Source organism: Syngnathus acus, chromosome 14 (genome assembly GCF_901709675.1).
Source record: "Syngnathus acus chromosome 14, fSynAcu1.2, whole genome shotgun sequence".
In the NCBI taxonomy this organism is placed as follows: Eukaryota; Metazoa; Chordata; class Actinopteri; order Syngnathiformes; family Syngnathidae; genus Syngnathus; species Syngnathus acus.
This window is the reverse complement of record NC_051099.1, coordinates 9,885,099-9,905,873: the sequence shown is the minus strand read 5'-3', so window position 1 is coordinate 9,905,873 and position 20,775 is coordinate 9,885,099. Positions and strand designations below refer to the sequence as shown.

Below are 20,775 nucleotides of genomic sequence, written 5' to 3'. Positions count from 1 at the left end.
CAGGTGTCTTCGTTGTTATGTAAATGCTGCAGGTGTCTTCGTTGTTATGCAGATGAGGCAGATGCAAATGATGCAGGTGTATGTCTATTGTTTTGTAAATGCGGTAGGGGGGTGCACTGTCACCATGATACCGCCAGGGGGCGTTATCTTGGTGTTACGGTGAGGGGGCCATGTACAGGTGTGTTTTAAGGAGAGGGGTGGACCTACTGCTGGTATATTTAAGGTGGGGGGTATTGATCGTTTTGAGAAGACACGCCAGACCATGAGCTCTGATCAGAGGAGTGCGTCAAAAAGTTGGAGAGCGTCAAGAGTTGTTTCGAGATGGTTAAAGGTAAGTCATGCTACTATTTATACTAGTATAATAATAATAATAATAATAATAATAATAATAATACACTAAGATTATCATATAAAACATGATGTAATGTGTATGTAATATCATGCAGATATAACCGTATTTGCTGACGTACATGCAGTATTCGATGACGACTACAGTGGCGTTTATTTGACGCAATCAGACTACGGTGAGGCAACCGTTCACTTACGCTAGTTAATATAAATGCTATTATTTGGTGATTTCTTTTTTATGTATGTGACAGATCTTGTGGCCGCGGCCACTAGACAAAAAGACCCGCTGATACAAACTGGTTTTGAAGCCCCGACTCTAAAGGACAGCTCTGGACGCCATTTTGAGGCACCAAAGACGGCAGAGTCATCAGAGTCACGTGATAGCACCCAAATCATACCCCCCTCCGGCCGACAGGGGGTTGTCAAGAGCATAGAGACGGAAGAGGAAGCATCCACAGACAAAGAATTAGCGGAGGTTTTATCTGTCTACGAGGATGCTAAACTTCCTCAAGAGTCGATAAAGTCAGAGGTCCTTCTTTTTTTCTTTTTCTATGTTATCATTTGAATGTTTTTTTTTGATGGTATTATAACGATTTAACTGTTTTTTTAATATCTACTTCCAGTTAAGCGTAGTGACACAGGACGGTTTCGAAGAACGAGGAAGAGCAGACGTGCAGCCTTCTACAAGACGTGTCACTCAACCGGCAAGGGGTCTGAGTCGACAAGCGAGAGTCAGCACCACAAGACAAGACGTCCTATAAAGTGCAGTGGTAATTGTATTTACAAGAATCGGTTACAAGAATGTTTTAAGATAATACGTATTCTGACAGATTTGGCCGAATCAAGATAGGTCCGATTTTTTTTTTTTTACTACACTGTGTTGTTTCTATTGTGATTTTCATAAAAAGAAATACAATGGAGCATGCTAACCTTACGTCAGCAGAGTCGGATTTCTTAACAAACATTGGCGAATTAGATTTACAGTTACCTTGTGAAACAGACCAAAGAAGTGATACACCTGAGCTAGATTTGCCGTCAACCAGTGCTTCTACAAGCCAAATATCAGATTTGATCAACATTGTGAACAATGCCATGTTAGAGGGGGGAGACACAGACAGTCCTGATATTCTGGCCCACTTACAAGTTGTCGTAAACGAGCTAAACAGTCAAAGTCAGAATGACGGTAGACAAAGTCCTACACTGATCCCGTCACAATTGCTAAACATGATAGCAGAATTAAATAACCAAGCTAACGGTAGCAGCGGGCGTAGCAGTCCTGATATTCCTGCTCAACTGCTAAACATGATCCAAAATCTAAATACGCAGATGTTAATGATGACAGCGCACCTGTATTCCAACACCATCGTGACAATGCTTCTGTAATAACTGGTAACATGCCACCGCCATTTCAACCTAACTGCTCGGTTATAATCGATCACGAGATAGATGTTATTGATGACAGCGCACCAGCGTTTCAAGACATATCCCGCCAATCTAACAACAGTTCTGTAATAACTGATCAGCGCGGCGGTTCTGTTGTAGTTAATAGACCGCATTTCAACAATATTGAAGTAAGGCGGCATTTAAATATACCATCACAAACAAACAGCAATGATTTTGCAACCTTTTACCTCCAGATTGAAGAAACAATAGATGACGTCTTGCGAGAGGTTGATGTACGAACACAGCCAGGTGACGTGATTCAAGTCGAGATAGTGGCTGGAAATGATAGGGCCCACGTTTACCAACAAAAGAGCGACATAAACAGTGTCAGAGATAATGTATCGGCTTTGCTTGAACGTCTAGCTCAATCAAATGTAGAGCTTCTGGCTGATGAGAATTTAGAGCTTATTGTCCAAATAGTCACCCCATTACGTGGCGGAATGCGTCGTCGACTGGTGAACAGTACCAACAAAGAAATTTTGAAGCGGAAAAAACGACACTTGCACATACCTCGTAATAAAGATAACCGTCTATGCTTTGCTCTCTCACTAACCTATCTGCTAAATGACACGCTAACATCAAAACAGGCCGTAAGACAAGCACGACTTTTACATGAGAGTGTGGGTTTGGATTGTCAAACACCTGTGAGTCTGGGGGACGTGCATAAATTTGAAAAAGTTCTCAGACGGAAAATAACTGTAATGTATCGAAAAGAAGACAGCCGGCCCATGACTTTCTTCGACACACATTACCTTAAAACAGACGAAGACACTTTATTTGTCTTACACCTCGAGAATCATTACTACGGCGTGAAAGCGATAGAGCCGTTCGTAGGGCATGCATATTTTTGCAGACACTGCTACAGAGGTCATGAAAATTGGCGATTCCACTACTGTGAGGGGCATTGTAACATTTGTCTCGATCCTCGTTGTAAACAACGACGATTTAAACAGGTTATCTGCCCTGATTGTAACAAAACCTGCCGTAATGAGGAGTGCTTTGCCAAACATAAAGAGTTTCGAGCGACGAATCGTGTGAGCAACTGCACCTCATACAAAAAGTGCTTGCAATGCGGTCTCCAATATTATGTGAAAGCTGATGGTACCGGTGTTAAACATCGTTGCCCTGTTAAAAGATGCGCCGTGTGTGATGAGATCTTAAACCAAGGTGATGATGCCTTACTGAACCCACACATGTGCTACATGCAGCCCATCAAACCTCAACCACCTTGCAAAAATGTAGTCTACTATGATTTTGAAACCTATGTAGATGCAGATGGTTTACACAAACCCTTTCTTATCTGCTGTAAATCAAATAGACTAGCGAAACAATGGTTTGGTACAGACTGTGTTGACAAATTCCTCACATTTTTTCGAAACCCCCGGTTTAAACAAACGACATTTGTTGCACATAATGCGAGAGGCTTTGATTCATACATCTTGATAAAGAGAATGATTGAATTAGGTATCAAACTTGACATTCTGATGCAGGGGAGCAAGGTTCTATCATTTGTCGATTTAGACACAAAATCTCGTTATATAGACTCGTTGTCATTCTTAACGATGCCGCTAAGTGCGTTGCCTAAGGCCCTGGGCCTTGTAGACAAATCAAAGGGTTGTTTCCCGCATAAATTCAGCTCTTTAGAACATCTAAACTACGTAGGATGTCACCCTGACCCTACGTACTACGATGTCGAACGAATGTCACCCTCTCAACGTGCTAAGTTTGATGAATGGTACGACAAAGAAGCTAACGGTGTGTTCGATTTTGCTAAACAGGCGATAGCCTACTGTGAGAACGATGTTGATTTGCTAATGCAAGGATGTGAGAAATTCAGGAGCGAGTATTTTGAGGCCACTGGAACAGACCCTTTCAACGCCGTCACAATAGCCTCGGCGTGCATGAAAGTTTTTCGCACTAATTTCCTAACCCCTCAAACACTAGCCATTACGCCTTCAGACAACTACATGCGTCATACAAAGCTTTCTCACATGATTCTATTCAATACATGCAATGGATCATGCATAGTCAAAATATCTACATTAGACATGCATTGAACGGGGGCGAAGTTAAGATAGATAACTACACAGTAGACGGCTATTCTGAAATCGGGGGCATGAAAATAGTTTTTGAGTATTTTGGTTGTTATCACCACGGCTGCTCAGAATGCTACAACCTCTCTAATATATGTCCGACAACAAAACGCCCCTTTCAGGAGAGGTTTGACACCACCCAAAAGAAAATTCAGGAACTACAGCTTAAACAAGATGTGCACCTTGTAATTATGTGGGAGCACGAATGGCTGCAAATGAAAAAATTGAACATAGAGGTTAAGGAATTCCTGAAAAAAACCAAATTCCCTACACCGCTCAAGCCGAGGCAGGCTCTTTTCGGAGGTCGAACAAACACATTTGTTTTAAGATACACGGCAGAAGCTGACGAGAGGGTGTTGTACGTTGATGTCACATCATTATATCCTTTCATTAACAGTACAGGCATCTACCCTATTGGTCATCCGACGATTATCCACGGTGATTTTAAAGACCCAAGACTGTATTTCGGCTTCATAAGCGCTACCGTCAATCCGCCTCGTGGTTTGTATTTTCCTGTTTTACCTTTCAAAACAGCTAAAGGTAAACTCGTCTTCACGCTCTGTCGTACTTGCGCTGAGCATAACAATCAACAGACAGCCTGTACACATAATGATGAGCAAAGATCGTTAACAGGTGTTTGGACAACCCCTGAATTTGTTAAGGCACTTGATCTTGGCTACACCGTTGCAGATATTACAGAAGTATGGCATTACACAAGAGCGAGCGACACAATTTTCCGTGATTACATGCGAGCATTTCTGAAAGGTAAACAAGAATCTTCAGGCTATCCAGCGCATGCGGTCAATCAGGCTGATAGAGAAAATTACATACAGAGCTACGCGATTCATCAGGGTATCCAACTAGACCCTTCTAAAATTGCTGTAAACCCTGGAAAACGACAAGTTTCAAAACTCTGTTTAAATAACCTGTGGGGAAAACTAGCCCAGCGTGAGAACATGACAAACACAAAGATTGTGACAAAATCTGAGGAATTTTTTGAACTTCTGTTTTCGGGTCTGTATGATGTGAAATTCTTCCACTTTATCAGCGAAAAGCTTTCGATTGTACAGTATTGTTTCAACATAAACAATGAGATACCCGCCTCAAAAACATCAAACGTGGCGGCTGCGTGTTTCACAACCGCATATGCACGTCTAAAAATGTACAGCTATTTAGAAATTTTACAGACGCGCGTTCTTTACACCGACACAGACAGTCTCGTGTACACGGTGAAACCTGGCGAAAGTGCCCTCCCGCTAGGGGATTATCTGGGCGATTTGACAGATGAGCTTTCGAATGACAGCATTTCAGAATTTGTCTCAGCAGGGCCTAAAACATACGCTTACATGACAAGAGCGACCGGCCTCACAATCATGAAGGTGAAAGGGATCACGCAGACTCACGAAAGCGGTCAGAGTATCAATCTTGATAGCATGCTCAATATGGTTCAGGGGTACATCGACACAGAAGGTGCAATCTCAGATGTGCTTTACGCACCCCAACATGGCATTGTTCGCGATAAGAGAGGGTTTCATCTCAGAAACACATCATTTTCCAAAAGGCTTCGTGTGGTATACGACAAAAGAAGATTGCTCCATCAAGGCCGCACTGAACCATTTGGTTATTGATCTCTCTCCATACATACAGATGTGTGTGGAAAATGGCTTTTAACCAGATTGAATTTGACCCTAGATTAGAACTTCCTTTTTCCTCCATAATAGCTGGGCCGTCAGGTTGTGGTAAAACATTCTTTGTCAGAACCGTTTTAGAAAATCCTGAACATGTTATGAGAAAAAAACCTGATAATATTGTCTGGGTTTATACTTCATACCAACCAATGTACGATGAGCTCAAAAACATGAATAAAGACATCGTTTTCATCAAGGGGCTGCCTGAATCTTTTGATGACGAGAAGCTGTTCCCGCCGCAGCAGCACCACCTACTGGTTCTGGACGACATCATCTTCCAAGCTTCGGATAATCCGGAAGTGGTCCGAATATTCACACAATATAGACATCATAAAAATGTAAGCGTTATAATGCTAACACAGAATGTATTCCATCAAGGGAAATTCAGCCGTACTATTAGTTTAAACAGTAATTATTTGATTCTGTTCAAAAACCCCCGTGATAAATTGCAAGTGAATGTTTTAGCGAATCAAATTTGTCCCAGCAACCGGAAGTTTTTTTTGGAATCTTTCGAGGATGCTACGAAAGAGCCGCACGGGTATTTACTGATAGATCTGACGCCTTCGTGCCCAGAACAATATAGACTACGTACAGGTGTACTACATAGCCAGTGGCCTGTAGTTTATATACCCAAACAATAAAACGATGACAAAGCTTTTAAAAACAAATGCGTCGTTACTCAAGTCTTTGTTTACATCCAGGCCGGCCAAACGTAAGCATTTACTTCTCAGAGGTCCGAATAGTTTAGTGAGAGCATTGTGTGAGATGGCTCTGAATCTTTTAAAAGGACATCTACCCTTAAAATCAAAACTCTATAAAAAACTAAAAAAGCAGAAGAAAAATATCCGCTTTCTGGCTGATAAGAAAAATACTCTGAAGAAAAAAAGAGCTGTGTTAGTTCAGAAAGGTGGTTTCATATTGCCTTTATTAGCGGCATTCGCACCTGTTCTGGGGAGTGTTATTAGTGGCTTTATGAACAAATAATGAGTTTGAAAACGGCGCAGAAAATGTTCCTGATCTCCCCTTACCAGCTCGAGAGGCTCCATAAGCCAGCCCCTACCATTAGGGACAGAGCCGAGTATTCTTTGGATGAGGAGATGAAACAGGTTTTGGATAATAAAAATTTAAACCAATATGAAAAGATCAAAATTTATCAAACCCTGATGCAGCGTTATTTGGGGTTGATCAAACAAAAAGATTCTGAGCAGATTCCTATTACGATTCGTAATGAAGAGACGGGCGTTGAAGAGGAAAGGAAAACGGCTCAAAAAGTGCCAGATGAAGATTGGGCTGATATTTTGGATACGATTGGTCCACGTTATCGCCGCAACGCCTCCTATGTGCTGAAAAAATTATCCGCGGAAGATGTAAGGTGGACGCCGCGAAGCGAATTTATTTTTAGAGGGAAAACTGTCAAGGGCTCGCACATGAGCGATTTGATAAAACATTTAATTGTAACCGGTAAGAAACTAGCCGCTCAACCGGCTGGCTGGACAGAATTTCTGCGTACATTAGCACAGCTAAATCTACCTGAATCAACCATTTCCAACCCATCTGCTCGTGCCGATTTCAAACGTTTGAAATACGCTAGGGATGAAGATGATGATGATGATGTTTCTCACGCAAAATATGTAAGCTTAAAAAAAAGGAAAAACAGATCGCCGGTAGTAAAATAGGTTAGTTATTAAAATGTTAGATACGTTAATGCTGTTACTGAAAAAAAAACAAATGACTCTGTAACTCTCTTTAACAATGTTTATTGAATATGATGATTTTATAAAACATTAACACGGTTTCAGACAATGACATTCTTTAAATGTATGTAATGAACAAGATATTTGACCGCCGCGCATCCTATCCGGTCTTCGACATTTCTTGACAAAATCGGTAACCATAGCGTCGTTATTCAGAGGATCGGAACTATAATGCGTCATCACCTCACTGTAGCTCAGGCCCCACCCTCGTTGCGACAAGTAGTAGACGCAATGTTGACCACAGGTGTCATTCAATTCGTGTTGCAGTTGCCCGTTATGATATTCCATACGCTTAGAATGCTTCTTCAGAAATCTGTATATACTTGACGGGTAATAAGGACTGTCCGGCGGCAGACCAAAAGGATCAAAGAATGTGGCCAAACCATCAGATTCTAAAGTCAAAGCGAGCCAGTGCTCCCCGGGGAGATGTCGAGGATGTGTATTGACAATATAATGTCTGGGGGGCGTGTCTTTGACGTCAGCTAACTCGTCTGATGCTAAAACACCTCCAAACAGCGCCCTTTGCGTCCGAGTCATAATCAAATCTAATTCACGGCCGTTCATAGTGTCAATAATAGTCCATCAATACTTCCCTCTTGGCATTAATCTCAATAAGGGAATCATAGACCGCGTAAACGATAAGCGTGGCTGTATGTGGGAGGGGCGTACGGAATCGCAAATCTAATCTTAAAACACCATTATTCACGGGCGACAAAGCACCGGAATCATCTGCTTGACTTAAATTGAAGACAAAAAGTGAATAGCCTTGACTAAAATCTTGTTGATCGATACAGAGCGGTAAATCTTTTAAAAAACGACCCGTAGCTGTGTATAGATTATGAAATTCACGTGTATATAATCCAGCTTCGAAATTGGGTTGAAAAGCTTTAGCTGGTATCTGGCGACCTTCGTGGCTAAGCGCCAAATACTCAATGTTATAATGTAAAAAATTAAAAGGGTTTAAATCTCGTCGTCCCATAAAACTGTTATGATTCACCATAGCTAGTACAATTTGTTTAGGAATATGTCCGAGGAAGAGGTTATCTTGGTGACAAATCCGTGAGTTTTGAGGGATAGAAAAAGTCTTTATATTGACTCTACTTAGTGGGTACAAGGCGTTACCTTTATGTAAAGCGGCTTCATGACCAATAGAGACAGCCGGGGAGACTGAAACTTTTTTCACGTAAAGTGAAGCTCCTAATATCTTGAGACACGAGTCGCTGTCTGGAGCGCTCATGAGGCAAAAATCGTCCGGAGCTCTAGTTAACTTTAGGCGTAGATCCACATTATTCAATAGATGGCGTTCGGAAAAGAAAATATCTCCGTGTAGCGGTCCTGTGACGTGGAACTCACGTGATCCTCCCATCAGCTGTGCACGGCGGGCCAGGCCTTCGTTGACAGCTGGACCATCAAAAATAATAGAGTCCATGCGCCCCCTAGTGTCCTTAGCAAACATCCCTGCTGTGAACTGGGATTCCAAAGAATCGTTTGAAAAGTTTAACAATAACTCAATGATGGATCTATATGCATGCGTTGCACTACACTGTGATATTAATCTTCCCCCCATTGAGATATCTAATTGACTAAAAATTGTGTTTATCGGAAAATTCACAATCCCGACTTGTTCTTTACGTGTTATTTTTAAACGCAGGTGCAGTAGAGTGTCAGATAAATCTAAATATTTTGAACCATCCCCGGGTATAAAGAATTCGATTGGCCCCTGGTCCACAATGGCCGACAACGGTAGGAATTCGACATAAGAACTGTCTTCGATAGAAAGTCGTGTTAAAGGACAAGAAAACAAATCGAGACTTGATAATACACACTCTTGCGATTTAAAATGTAGAAGGGCCATTTTTAAGAGAAGATATCTGCCCTCCGTCTCCTTCGTCTTTTCTTAACTGATCTGAGATCGGCAGAGCGTTTTTTTCTTTTAACAGTCTTTTTTCTCCGCCCACCAGGATGCAACCCCCGGCGTGATAAAACTGCAAGTCCGGAACCTTCTTGAGTTGTAGTTGTTTTGCGTTGAATTCTTTCTATGACACGCCCGGCTACATCCGTTGCTATGTTTTTAGCAGCGGATTGAAGGTGTGGCTTCGCCAGGTTAAAGCCGCTTTTGAACATAGGCATCACGAAACGGAAGAGTTTTGCAAAAATAGACCCTAGGCCACGCCCATATTGAACGGGGCTCCCCTGAAACCCCTGAAACGCTCCTCCCACTTGCGTTTCGTAATAATCGACAAATCTATACATATCGGGATGTGTGGATGATGTCATCATTGTTTTTATTATCTCGATCTAAAATGCAAAATGAGGATAACTTTCCCGTATTCAAATTCCACAGGGGTGTTCTGGTCTGTTCGGAGACTAACTGTAATGGTCTCGATATGACTTCTGCACACGTTTAAATAGTACACAGGATTAAAGGTCTTAATTATAACATCTCCGTATTTTCCCATAACGGGGAGAGTGCGAAGCATCGGCGCGTAAGCGTCACCTATAGTTTGATGTTGAACAATATCTGTATAAACGAATACAAAATATAAACCGGCTCTTTTATCAGCCGGATGTTGTCCATAGACGCCTTCCGGTCTGAGCTGGAGCCAATGTTCCGGGTTCATTCCAACAATATACGCTAGGGGGCTCTTGAACATAATTCTCAAACCTTCTTCGCCTGTAAACAGATATCTGCGCATATGTTGGTCAAATTGAATGTCAATCTTTCTCGTACTGGTTTTAGTTAATAGAGTTCGGATTTCAGAAGCTAACGACTCATGATCGTTGTAAACGCCTCCTCGAATTTTCAGCGTATGTCGAACCTCGGAATCGCCCTGTAAAGACAGACATATGAGGTTTCGTATGTTTGAGGTAAAAATTCCGAACACCTTCTCGATTTTTCAGCATCTGCCTAATTTCCGAATCATCTTGTAAAGAGTCATCGAGAGAGTTTTGAGGTTTCAGATGTTTGAAGTAGAAGTCCCGTTTTTTCTCAGGAACGTCAGAAATTGAGTTGATGTATGAAATTTCACATAATCCGACCTCCCATGAGCCTTTTAAATCGATATGTTGCGCTAATTCCACTTTAGATTCTGAAAGCGTGTTCTCAGGAAAGATGTGCATGCTAGCATTTGAGGCTAGTGTTACGTAGAATTCTTTGTGGACATCACCCATCTTGAAATTTCACAGAATGACCGTCCTGTCGAGTTTTAAATGTCTTTAACGCTATATGCGGGGACCCAGCTGTCAAATTTGGTTGGCCAGCCAACCCAGTGGACGAGTAACTCCCGTTTGCCTGACACGATGCGTGATTTAAGAATTTTCTGTATACGGAAAATCTTGTTTTTTTTTATTTTTACTTTTTGTAATTCCGCTTCGTAAAAGCTGCCTTCTATAGAAACACCGTCTAAGTCCGATATTTTGTAGACAGGCGGGACGCGGTGGAGACGTTGTGCTATCCTGAATATTTCGTCCGTAAAACTCTGCAAGTAACCCTTTTCAAAGATACCTCTCAATTTGGAGAGCCGGACCGTATCGCCTGGAGCGAAGCGGAACTTGATTCCCCGACGGAAGGGATTGTTTGCGTACAGGTTGGTGAAAACAATGTCTCTATTATCCACGTTTACGGCATTAGGTGTCATTTTTATACTAGTATGGAAACTGTCATTATAGCTGATAATAAAATCCTGAATTACATCGACATATCGTTGTGTGTTTTTGGCGGTAAAATATCTCCACATTCGTGATTTCAACGTTCTGTGAAAGCGTTCAACCGTTTGCGCCTTTGTGTCAGAAGACGTTGCAAAATGTATAATATTATGCTGTCTCATTAATTTCTGGAAATGTTTGTCAAAAAATTATTTCCCTTTATCTGTCTGGAGTCGTAAGGGTACCCCGCTAACTGCTAAGACATCTTCAAAGGCCCGGGTCACATGTGAAGCTGATTTGGTCTTCAGAACTCGTACAAAAGCGCGTTTCGAAAACACATCAATTGTGGTCAGTAAATACTTATATCCGTCATTGTAGCGTGCTAGTGATTGCATATCACATAAATCTGCTTGAAATTGTCTCATAGGACCTCGAACAAAAACTTTATTTCTAGGAAAAGTTATTCTGGCTGGTTTGTGTAAAGTATAAGTATCTTGGTCTGCTAGAAACGCTTTCACTTTTTTAATATTAGTGTTTTTACAGTTAACAGTCGCCCCTTTGTGTAAACGTGCCTCCCCTCCGTAACTAGCTGGGTTATTAGCTTTATAATAGAGTTTTTGAAGACATCTGTCACCCCCCATTGTTAGATGCGGATTGACGCGTAACAAAATGTGTCACAGCTAATAAATCATACAAGTATGAGATTTTTTAATAGAATAAACACAGAAAATCACTTTGCTGGTCACATTAGTTTATTACAAAAAACATTTACTAATGAGATTTTTTAAATAGAATAAACACAGAAAACAATCACTTTGCTGGTCACATTAGTTTATTACAAAAAACATTTACTAATGAGTAAAAAGAGTAGAAAGCACACAGCAGTAAAAATAAAAACAGTAAGAAAAAGTTTTTCTACAGCTTCTAAGGTTCAGCATAACGCATGTATGAAAATAACATAGACGGTAGTATTTTGACTTCAATTAGGGTTTCAAGTCTCCTTAACCATGTAGTTATATCATCTAGCAAATAGTATTTAATATAGTCTAAAAACAATGCTAGATCAGCAGCCAGTTGGGCCCATGTTTTCCTCACAACATTTCCCATTGTGTTTTTCCAAAGGTTCTGAATAATAGCCCGACTTCACTCTTACTCAGCACCACAATGTCACTAAATTCTTGTTTTATACAACGGAGCCGAGCAAAGATCTTGCGTTCATGGGGGAGATCGTGTAAAATGGCCGCAGCGGTGTTGCATATGCTTTTAAGAGGAGCAGCTGTCCTAAAATAAAAGAGCATGGTCGATAACGTGTGTAGAAAGTTAGCATTGCATAGCTCAGCCGTCACTGTTTCATAATTTGCATAAAAATAAAAGCATGTATGGTGTAGCTGGCTGAGGTCATCGAGTACACATCCGTCACACATTGTTTTTGCATGTTCTATTAAGGCATCGTACAATAGGTAAGCCACGATTAGTTTCACACGTGTGTAATCTTCCACTACCAACCATGAAAGTGGTTCTACATTCATCATGTATAAATCCTTGGGAATGTCGATTTTCGCAGGTGATGATGTCATCGTTTGCATCGGAATGTTATCCCCAGAGGGGAGGAGAGGGTAGTCTTCCGCATCTGTGTCGTCCATCAGCGTCGTGAGATCGATGTAGGGCTCCGAATCATCAACCACTATGGCTAATGGCTCGGGAGCGATCATGTGGACGGCATCATCGTAGGATAAGCATGGCAAGTCCGCATCTGTATCGTCCATCAGCGTCGGAAGATCGATGTAGGTCTCCGAACCATCAACCTCTCTAGCTAATGCCTCAGGACCGATCATGTGGACGGCATCATCGTAGGTTAAGCATGGCAAGTCGAAACCTCTTTCAGGATAACTCACGCACGTGTCGTCGAACAGGTGTCTGGCTGGATATGAAGACCATTGATCACGTTGCTCCACCCCGTTTGCTAAGCGGGTCTCGTCCCCCTCTGAACCAGCAGGTGGCGTTGGCCGACTCTCTACCAGCTCGAAGGTTGGCGATGGCGCTCTAGTTTCCTCACTCTCTGAACCAACAGGTGGCGTTAGCTCGATGGTAGATGGGGGTCCGAAGATGCGCTCGAATCTCTGTCTGGAGCTGGGCGGCGGGGCAGCGACCACGTCACCTGACTGCGACTGAAACCCATACAGCAACTCAGAGACCCTTGATGCTGGCTGCATCGCCAAGTTTGCTTGTGGAGATGTGATGAACGCCATGTCGGCCTGATTTGTCTCTGCGGCAGAATTGTCGGGGGTGGACCACACGTCCGCTGTCTGTGATGCGGCCCCATACGGCATGAGGAACTCAAAGATCTTTGATGGCGTTTGCACAGCCACCTCAGCCGCCATGTTTGCTTGTGGAGATGTGATGAAAGTCGTGTCTGCCTTGTTTGTCTCACCGGCAGATTTCTCGGGGCTTGTCCATAGTGTTATCGTCCCGTTTGGCTCCGTCTGCATCCCCCTTGAGGTTTTTTCTCCTGGTCCGGTCTCCACAGATGCAAAACCTGGTAAAAGTCGTCTGGCAGATCTTTTTTGAGCCATGTTTTTGTTGATCTCTCTCTTGGCTTCAGGTATGAGGGGCCGTGTGTTAGAAGCTGCCTCCTCTTATACAGAGGTGTGCTAATGATTACAACCCCCTCCCCTAAATGCTAATGGTTACACCCTCCTCCCCAGTTTCTGTGGCAGTCGTAAGAAAAAAAAAAAAAAAAAAAAAAAAAAAGGTGTGTGTGCGTGTGTTTTTAGTGAGGCTAATCTAAAGTCAATTTATGTTTCGCTCCAATGGTATTTATCCAGACACAGCTATCTACAAAAAGTTTTGTAATACTGTCACCAAATGCCTGCATTCTTTCAAGCCACTCTGCTAATGGTACGTTGATTATTGTCTGGAAAACCCCACATTCACTATTAAACACTTCTAGCGTCAGATACAGTAGATCGATTAGCTCTCCATCTTCTGCTCCATCAGTAGTTTGAGGAGAAACTTTAAGCCGTAGAAAACATTTCCCGCTAACCGTAATTCTTGAAACCCAGGTTATGTTCAGCTCGCCTTGGATGCCGTATTCATCTAGAAATTCAGTCACAACCTGGAGTAGGAGTTGGTTTATCACACCCCAGTCATTTGAATTCAACAAACCATACGTGCTGGTTGGTTCAGAGTCGTTGTTTGGTCCAGATATTTCTCGGTTTTTCATGAAGAAAAAAAGCTCCCCGATTTCATAAAAAAATCTAAATCCCCAGAGTGTCTCCGTTGTCAGGTCCCAGTTCTGCTCAAGTTTTTCTGTAGGAGGCTGCTGCATACGCTTTAGGTACAAATGTTTTTTTTTAGGAGCGTCCAACAAACCGCCTAAACGGCTAAAATGAATACTAATAGGTGTTTCGGCTATCATGATTTAAGCTTCAAGTTTACAGTTTAACACCGCCGCTTTAGCTTAGCTTTTTAAGCTCGTCGCTCAATACACCCCACCTTAAATATACCAGCAGTAGGTCCACCCCCTTTTCTTAAAACCACACCTTTGTCACGTGTTTTACTCAGGACATGTTAGACTACTTCCCTAAAACTATCTAAACAAAATGTAGCATACAAAATTTACTGAAATATAAGGCTTTCAGAGGCCTTCGACTGTCTTCCCCCTCTTGCCCTGACCTCTCCTAAAAAAAACCATACATGCTTGTTGGCTCAGAGTCGTTGTCTTTGTGAAACTCAAATCTTTGGATACTAATCTTTCTCCTTTTGTCTTGACCGCTCCTAAAAACCAACACCTGTGCGAATGCTTCAACTCTGATTGTAATTCTAATCTGCAGTTTCAGAGTCGTTGTTTTGTGAATGCTTCTTCAGAAATCTTTGGATACTAATCTTGCTCTTCTTGTCTTGACCGCTTCTAAAAAAAAAAAAAAAACCACACCTGTGCTAATGCTTCAACTCTGATTACAATTCTAATCTTCAGACATTTTGTCTTGACCTTTCTCTCTAAAAAAACTACACTTGGACATGTTTCAACACCTTTATTGCAATTCTAATCTTCAACATGTTCTAACATAACACCTCTATTGCAATTCTAATCTTTCTCTTCTTGTCCTGACCTCTCTCTCTCTCTCTAAAAAACTACAACGCTCCCTCTGGCATATTTACGTAGGGTCAACTCTGACTGTAATTCTAATCTTCAGACATGTTCCAACATGTTTCAACACTGACTGTAATTCTAATCTTCAGACATGCCCCAACATAGCACCTCTGACTGTAATTCTAATCTTCAGTCTCTCAAAAAAAAAAAAATAAATAAAAAACACCTGGACACGCCCCCCTCACCATAGCATCTTACAACGCCCCCTGGCGTTATCTTGGTGACATTGCACCCTCTACCTCATTTGCAAAAAAAAAAAACACCTGGACACGCCCCCCTCACCATAGCATCTTACAACGCCCCCTGGCGTTATCTTGGTGACATTGCACCCCTTACCTCATTTGCAAAAAAAAAAAAAACCTGGACACGCCCCCCTCACCATAGCATCTTACAACGCCCCCTGGCGTTATCTTGGTGACATTGCACCCCCTACCTCATTTGCAAAAAAAAACCAAAAAAACCCCACATCTGTCGAGATGGTTAAAGGTAAGTCATGCTACTATTTATACTAGTATAATAATAATAATAATAATAATAATACACTAAGATTATCATATAAAACATGATGTAATGTGTATGTAATATCATGCAGATATAACTGTATTTGCTGACGTAGTGAACAAACAACTCTTGACGCTCTCCAACTTTTTGACGCACTCTCTGATCAGAGCTCATGGTCTGGCGTGTCTTCTCAAAACGATCAATACCCCCCACCTTAAATATACCAGCAGTAGGTCCACCCCTCTCCTTAAAACACACCTGTACATGCCCCCCTCACTGTAACACCAAGATAACGCCCCCTGGCGGTATCAGTGAACCCCCTACCGCATTTACAAAACAATAGACATACACCTGCATCATTTGCATCTGCCTCATCTGCATAACAACGAAGACACCTGCAGCATTTACATAACAACGAAGACACCTGCAGCATTTACATAACAACGAAGACACATGCCTCATTTGCATAACAATAGGATACACCTGCCTCATTTGCATAACAATAGACATCAAAGGTAAGCGCATTCTTTATCTCTCTCTCACCACTTTAAGGATCTGCTCGCACACATCTGTAGACTTAGGAAGAACACATAGTTAATAATAATGAGATAAGAAAAGCATGAAGGACAGTAAAATGAAATGATGAGCAGATAGGCTTACTGAAGACGTTCAGTGTTAATCAAAAAGACACGCTAGTCAACGGAATCAGCTCATTTTCCATTATATAAAAGTCAAAGTGCAATTAACCAGAAAAACTAAGACCAGAAAGATCCGAGCAAGAGAGATGTGCTTTGGGACACATGCTTTCCTTTTAAAAAATTGCAGACAAAGTGCTCCCTTTTCTGTTAATTAAATCAATAACAAGCAATTCAACCCGTGGTACTTTGCCGCCATCAATGTGTGACGACAAAGAACTTGGAACGACACACTTCAGTAAACTCTGATGAAGGCGGAAGAACCCGCCGAAACATGTCAGGTAAATACACCTAAAATAATTTGTTTGATATAGAAGAACCAGTGAAGTAATTGAAAAGGAAAAACAAGATGAACTTAGTACAATTAACACTTCAGTAAACTTCAGCGGGACAATATTGTGTCCCTGTGGTTGCATCACCACAGGAGAAGCACACGTGGGAGCTAAAGCAGTCAACTTAGACAAAATAAAAAATTCAACAGTTAGAAGCAAAAGTCCCGCCTAGATGTTCACTGACCCAGTTCAGTGTATGCTGCCTCTCATTCCCCCATGCAGACATTTAGAGGTTTTTACAACCAGTCGCTAATTATCTGCATTTTATTATTGATCATGTTGCTAATTGTCAAAAAAAAAAATTACATTGTAATCCTCTTTAAGCGAGATTCAAGGGAATAAGATTATTAATTTCCTCACTCCTATTACAATCCATAACCAAAGGTTGGATGAGATCTTGTTGCATGCTGATGACAATATAGCAGAAGAGGATGGAGTCAGCAGCTCCCCCTACAATAACAAGGTACTTTATTAATAATAGTCTGGGCCACGCCCTTACGCAGTTTATATATTTACAATATATGACGAGTGTCTGTTTCCTCAGCAGGCCCTCAGCGACGGCGACCTGCTGCTGATTCGAATGGCAGCCAAAACATTGAAGTCGCCTCCTTTGGCGGCTCATCAATCACAGCCTGACAAAAGGACACTTTGAACACTTTTTTTTGTGGACTTAACCTCGTCTGGCTCCACTTTGAGGAAAAACATTGGCCTTTTTGCAGCATCATTCTTGCCCTGGGAAAACTGACCACTCACTTTTCGTTTCCAAATACACACTTGACTGAGGCCTTAATGTAAACACCAGTGAAACTCCATGTTAGCTATGTTAGCTTAGCATTTGTTGATACTGGACCGCTGGGCAACCTTTGACCCTACAGCAAACAACGGCATATATTCTCCATGAATAACAACTGGAGCCAACAAAACTAAAATGGACTGAAGGGAAAAAAAAAATTCAACACGCACACATAGACGTAAACTCTATATGTTCCATATACAGGGCGATGTACTGGGTGGTCCCGAGGGCCAAGAGGCCCCCGACCGAGCAGGGGCCTAAATTACAGAGCACGTGAGCATTTCGGGGCCTCTCTCATGTTTGAGAAAGTAAGCAAAATAGATTTATCATCCTTTTTTTCACTTGAGGTACTTCTACCCCAGGCCGCCTCTTTCTTAGTGTGGCCCTAGAAGACTTGTCTGTCTTCTCTATTGACATCCCAAACACTCGGGGGACGGACGGGTGTGCGTGTGCTGGGAAATGGGGTTTTTCTTGTGGCTTTTCTGCATCTTCAAGATGCTACTAACTTAAGCTAAATGACTAATTGTTGACCAAAGTTTACACACACACACAAATATGTTTTAAAACTATGATGAAAAAAATGAATAAAAAATACATGAAGCAATATTACAACTATTGTCAAACATGAATTTTGGATTGTATTTATGATATATTTTGTGACATTGCGCAACTCTACCAATACTTGACATTACCTAGATCAGGGATGGGCAAATTACGGCCCGCGGGCCACATCCGGCCCACGGGACCGTTTAATCCAACCCGCGAACCCTGAATAAATTGTATTATTAAACTTTTTTTTTTGGTAATTTTTCCTGCAAGGACTGCGTTTCCCCAGTAGATGGGGAACCGCTCGCCTGCGCAAGGAAGCCGTGTCAGAAAGCTCGGTGCACGCTCACAAGTGCGTGTACGTACTCAGTAGTACGGACATGGCGCACTCGCGATCTATTTGTAGCAGTGCCGAATTTAGAGCGTGGGCTGTGACGACAGCATTCTTGTAATTCGCGCGCTGAGCTTTCAGATACTGTTTTACGCTAAAGCCACCCACAAACCTTCCCCTGGAATCCTTCCATTAAAATGAGTCGCCCAAGGAAAAGCAAGGTGGACACTGAGTGCCGAGTGTTTAAAAAAGAGTGACCAATTTGGCTCGACGTGACGTTCAGCCACATGAACATCAACATCAACCCGTCACAGATCTAGGTAAACGGACCAACACCTCGGATCTCTCCTAAGAATTGCCACAACAAATTTTACTCCAGACTATGACGCACTAGCAAAAAAAAGGGAGACCAACATCACTGTTCCCACTGAAAATGAAGGTGAGGCTCTCAAGTTTGTTGTATAAAAATGCATTTTGAATATGATTTGTACAAATAGCAGGGATTGAAACTAGCGACCATTCTCATTTTCAAACAATGCAGGAAGCATCCTGAGCACAAGGACATTGATGCACCACCTGTTTGCGACTAATCTTAACCTGTAAAGTTCTTAAGGCTTTCTTTAAGGAAGTGTTTCCCGTTTCCTCACCTCTGTTACCAGGTGTTTGTGAGTTAAAACTCTGCTCTGATGTTCAGATACCCCTCACCGTGTTGCCGTTTTGATTACTTCATTTGGATGTATGTTTCACCGATTCTTCAAGATGATATATTTGGTCAGAATGTTTGCCGTTTGATGTGATCTCATAAGATAAACATCTTTCATTAATCTGATCTGCAGGCACTGAAGTGATGGAGACTGTTATTCATAATAACAGTGTCGTATTTTATGAGAATCACTGATAGCAGTTTTTTAGTGTTTTTTTTTTTTTAATGATGTTAATAAATGCATTAGTTTTCAAAAAACTTTTTTTGAATATCCATGCTTTACTACCTACTAAAGGCCAAAACCTTTTATGCAATGACCTTTACAGGTCGTTTATATTACTTCAAACAAACACTACATCCATCTGCTCCTGGTTCGGCTCTCCGGTCCAAATTTAGAACCAAGTTCGGCCCGCAAGTCAAAAAGTTTGCCCACCCCTGACCTAGATCGTAATCATTCCTCAGAACAATTTCTCCAAATGTATTCTAAATGAAATATAATGAGGCATCGGGTGTTTTAAAAAGTAGTGCCGGGGGATCAAGTGGGGGGGGGGGCTTGAAGAACGACGTATTGATCGGCCTTGGAAGTTATGAACTAGCTGTCATTTCCCTTTCATGAACAGCTCAATAGCTATTGACTGTGGATGAAAAGCGTGCCGGCATTAAGGTGAGGACAAAAAAAATGTTGAGACGTGGAGCACTTAGGGCGGAGGATGGCATGTGTGTGTGTGGGGGGGGGGGGGGGCTTGACAATAAATTCACGGCCACGCGTAGCTTACCTAAGGCCCGGGCAGAAGCTTGCCACAAAACAAAGTCCAGCTCGCCCAAGGGTTTGGACTGTGCTCATTCCAATTACAGGGCCTCGAAAGAGTCCTGTATTGTTATTTTTCGTCACTACCTCCCCGTGTCGGGAGTGGGTAATTTGCGCGCCTGCTGCCTTCCTTGGATGTGGTGGCCGTTTCTCAGGCTCCCTCTCCGGAATCGAACCCTGATTCCCCGTTACCCGTTGTCACCATAGTAGGCGCAGAAAGATTAAAGATTAAAAGATTAAAGTCCCAATGATCGTCACACACACACCTGGGTGTGGTGAAATTTGTCCTCTGCATTTAACCCATCCCCGTGTGATTTTAATCCATCCCCTGGGGGAGAGGGGAGCAGTGAGCAGCAGCGGTGCCGCGCTCGGGAATCAGTTGGTGATCTAACCCCCCAATTCCAAACCTTAATGCTGAGTGCCAAGCAGGGAGGCAATGGGTCCCATTTTTATAGTCTTTGGTATGACCCGGCCGAGGTTTGAACCCACAACCTTCCAGTCTCAGGGCGGACACTCTACCACTAGGCCACTGAGCTGGTACCATCGAAAGTTGATAGGGCAAACATTCGAATGAGACGTCTCCGCCGCGGAGGGCCAGCGATCGGCTGGAAGTTATCTAGGGTCACCAAGGGAGGCCGGGCCGGACGTGCGGAGGGCCGCAGCGTGGGTGCGCCGCGACCCCTTGGCCTGCGCGCCCGGGCACCGCGTGGGTTTTGGGTCTGATAAATGCGCGCGTCCCCGGAGGTCGGCGCTCGTTTGCATGTATTAGCTCTAGAATTGCCACAGTTATCCAAGTAACTATGGAGCGATCAAAGGATCAACGCAGATTTTCCAGACATTTTGTGCTTGCGGTTTGTTAGTGTACAAAATAAATGTTCAGTGTGTTTAGAAAGTATATTATTATTATATATTATTTTTCAAACGTGAATGATGGGTAAAAAC

At 42.4% G+C, this 20,775-nt stretch overlaps 1 protein-coding gene across 1 annotated transcript; it reads left to right on the top strand.

Annotated features, from left to right (window-relative positions):
* The first annotated feature begins 3,771 nt into the window (after positions 1 to 3,771).
* LOC119133900 (probable DNA polymerase) lies at positions 3,772 to 13,579 on the top strand. Its single transcript, XM_037270097.1, has 5 exons — positions 3,772 to 4,432; positions 4,472 to 5,354; positions 13,247 to 13,360; positions 13,409 to 13,470; positions 13,574 to 13,579. The coding sequence occupies exons 1-5, from the start codon at positions 3,800 to 3,802 to the stop codon at positions 13,577 to 13,579; spliced, it is 1,698 nt and encodes a 565-aa protein (XP_037125992.1). The 5' UTR covers positions 3,772 to 3,799.
* The last annotated feature ends 7,196 nt before the right edge of the window (positions 13,580 to 20,775 follow it).

Excerpts from the sequence above, each read along its gene's own strand:
- LOC119133900 (XM_037270097.1), top strand. The coding sequence starts at position 3,800 with ATGCAATGGATCATGCATAGTCAAAATATCTACATTAGACATGCATTG. Across the intron at positions 5,355-13,246 it reads GGGGTACATCGACACAGAAG|AATTGTCGGGGGTGGACCAC; the intron begins GTGCAATCTCAG and ends TCTCTGCGGCAG. Across the intron at positions 13,361-13,408 it reads CTCAGCCGCCATGTTTGCTT|ATTTCTCGGGGCTTGTCCAT; the intron begins GTGGAGATGTGA and ends TCTCACCGGCAG.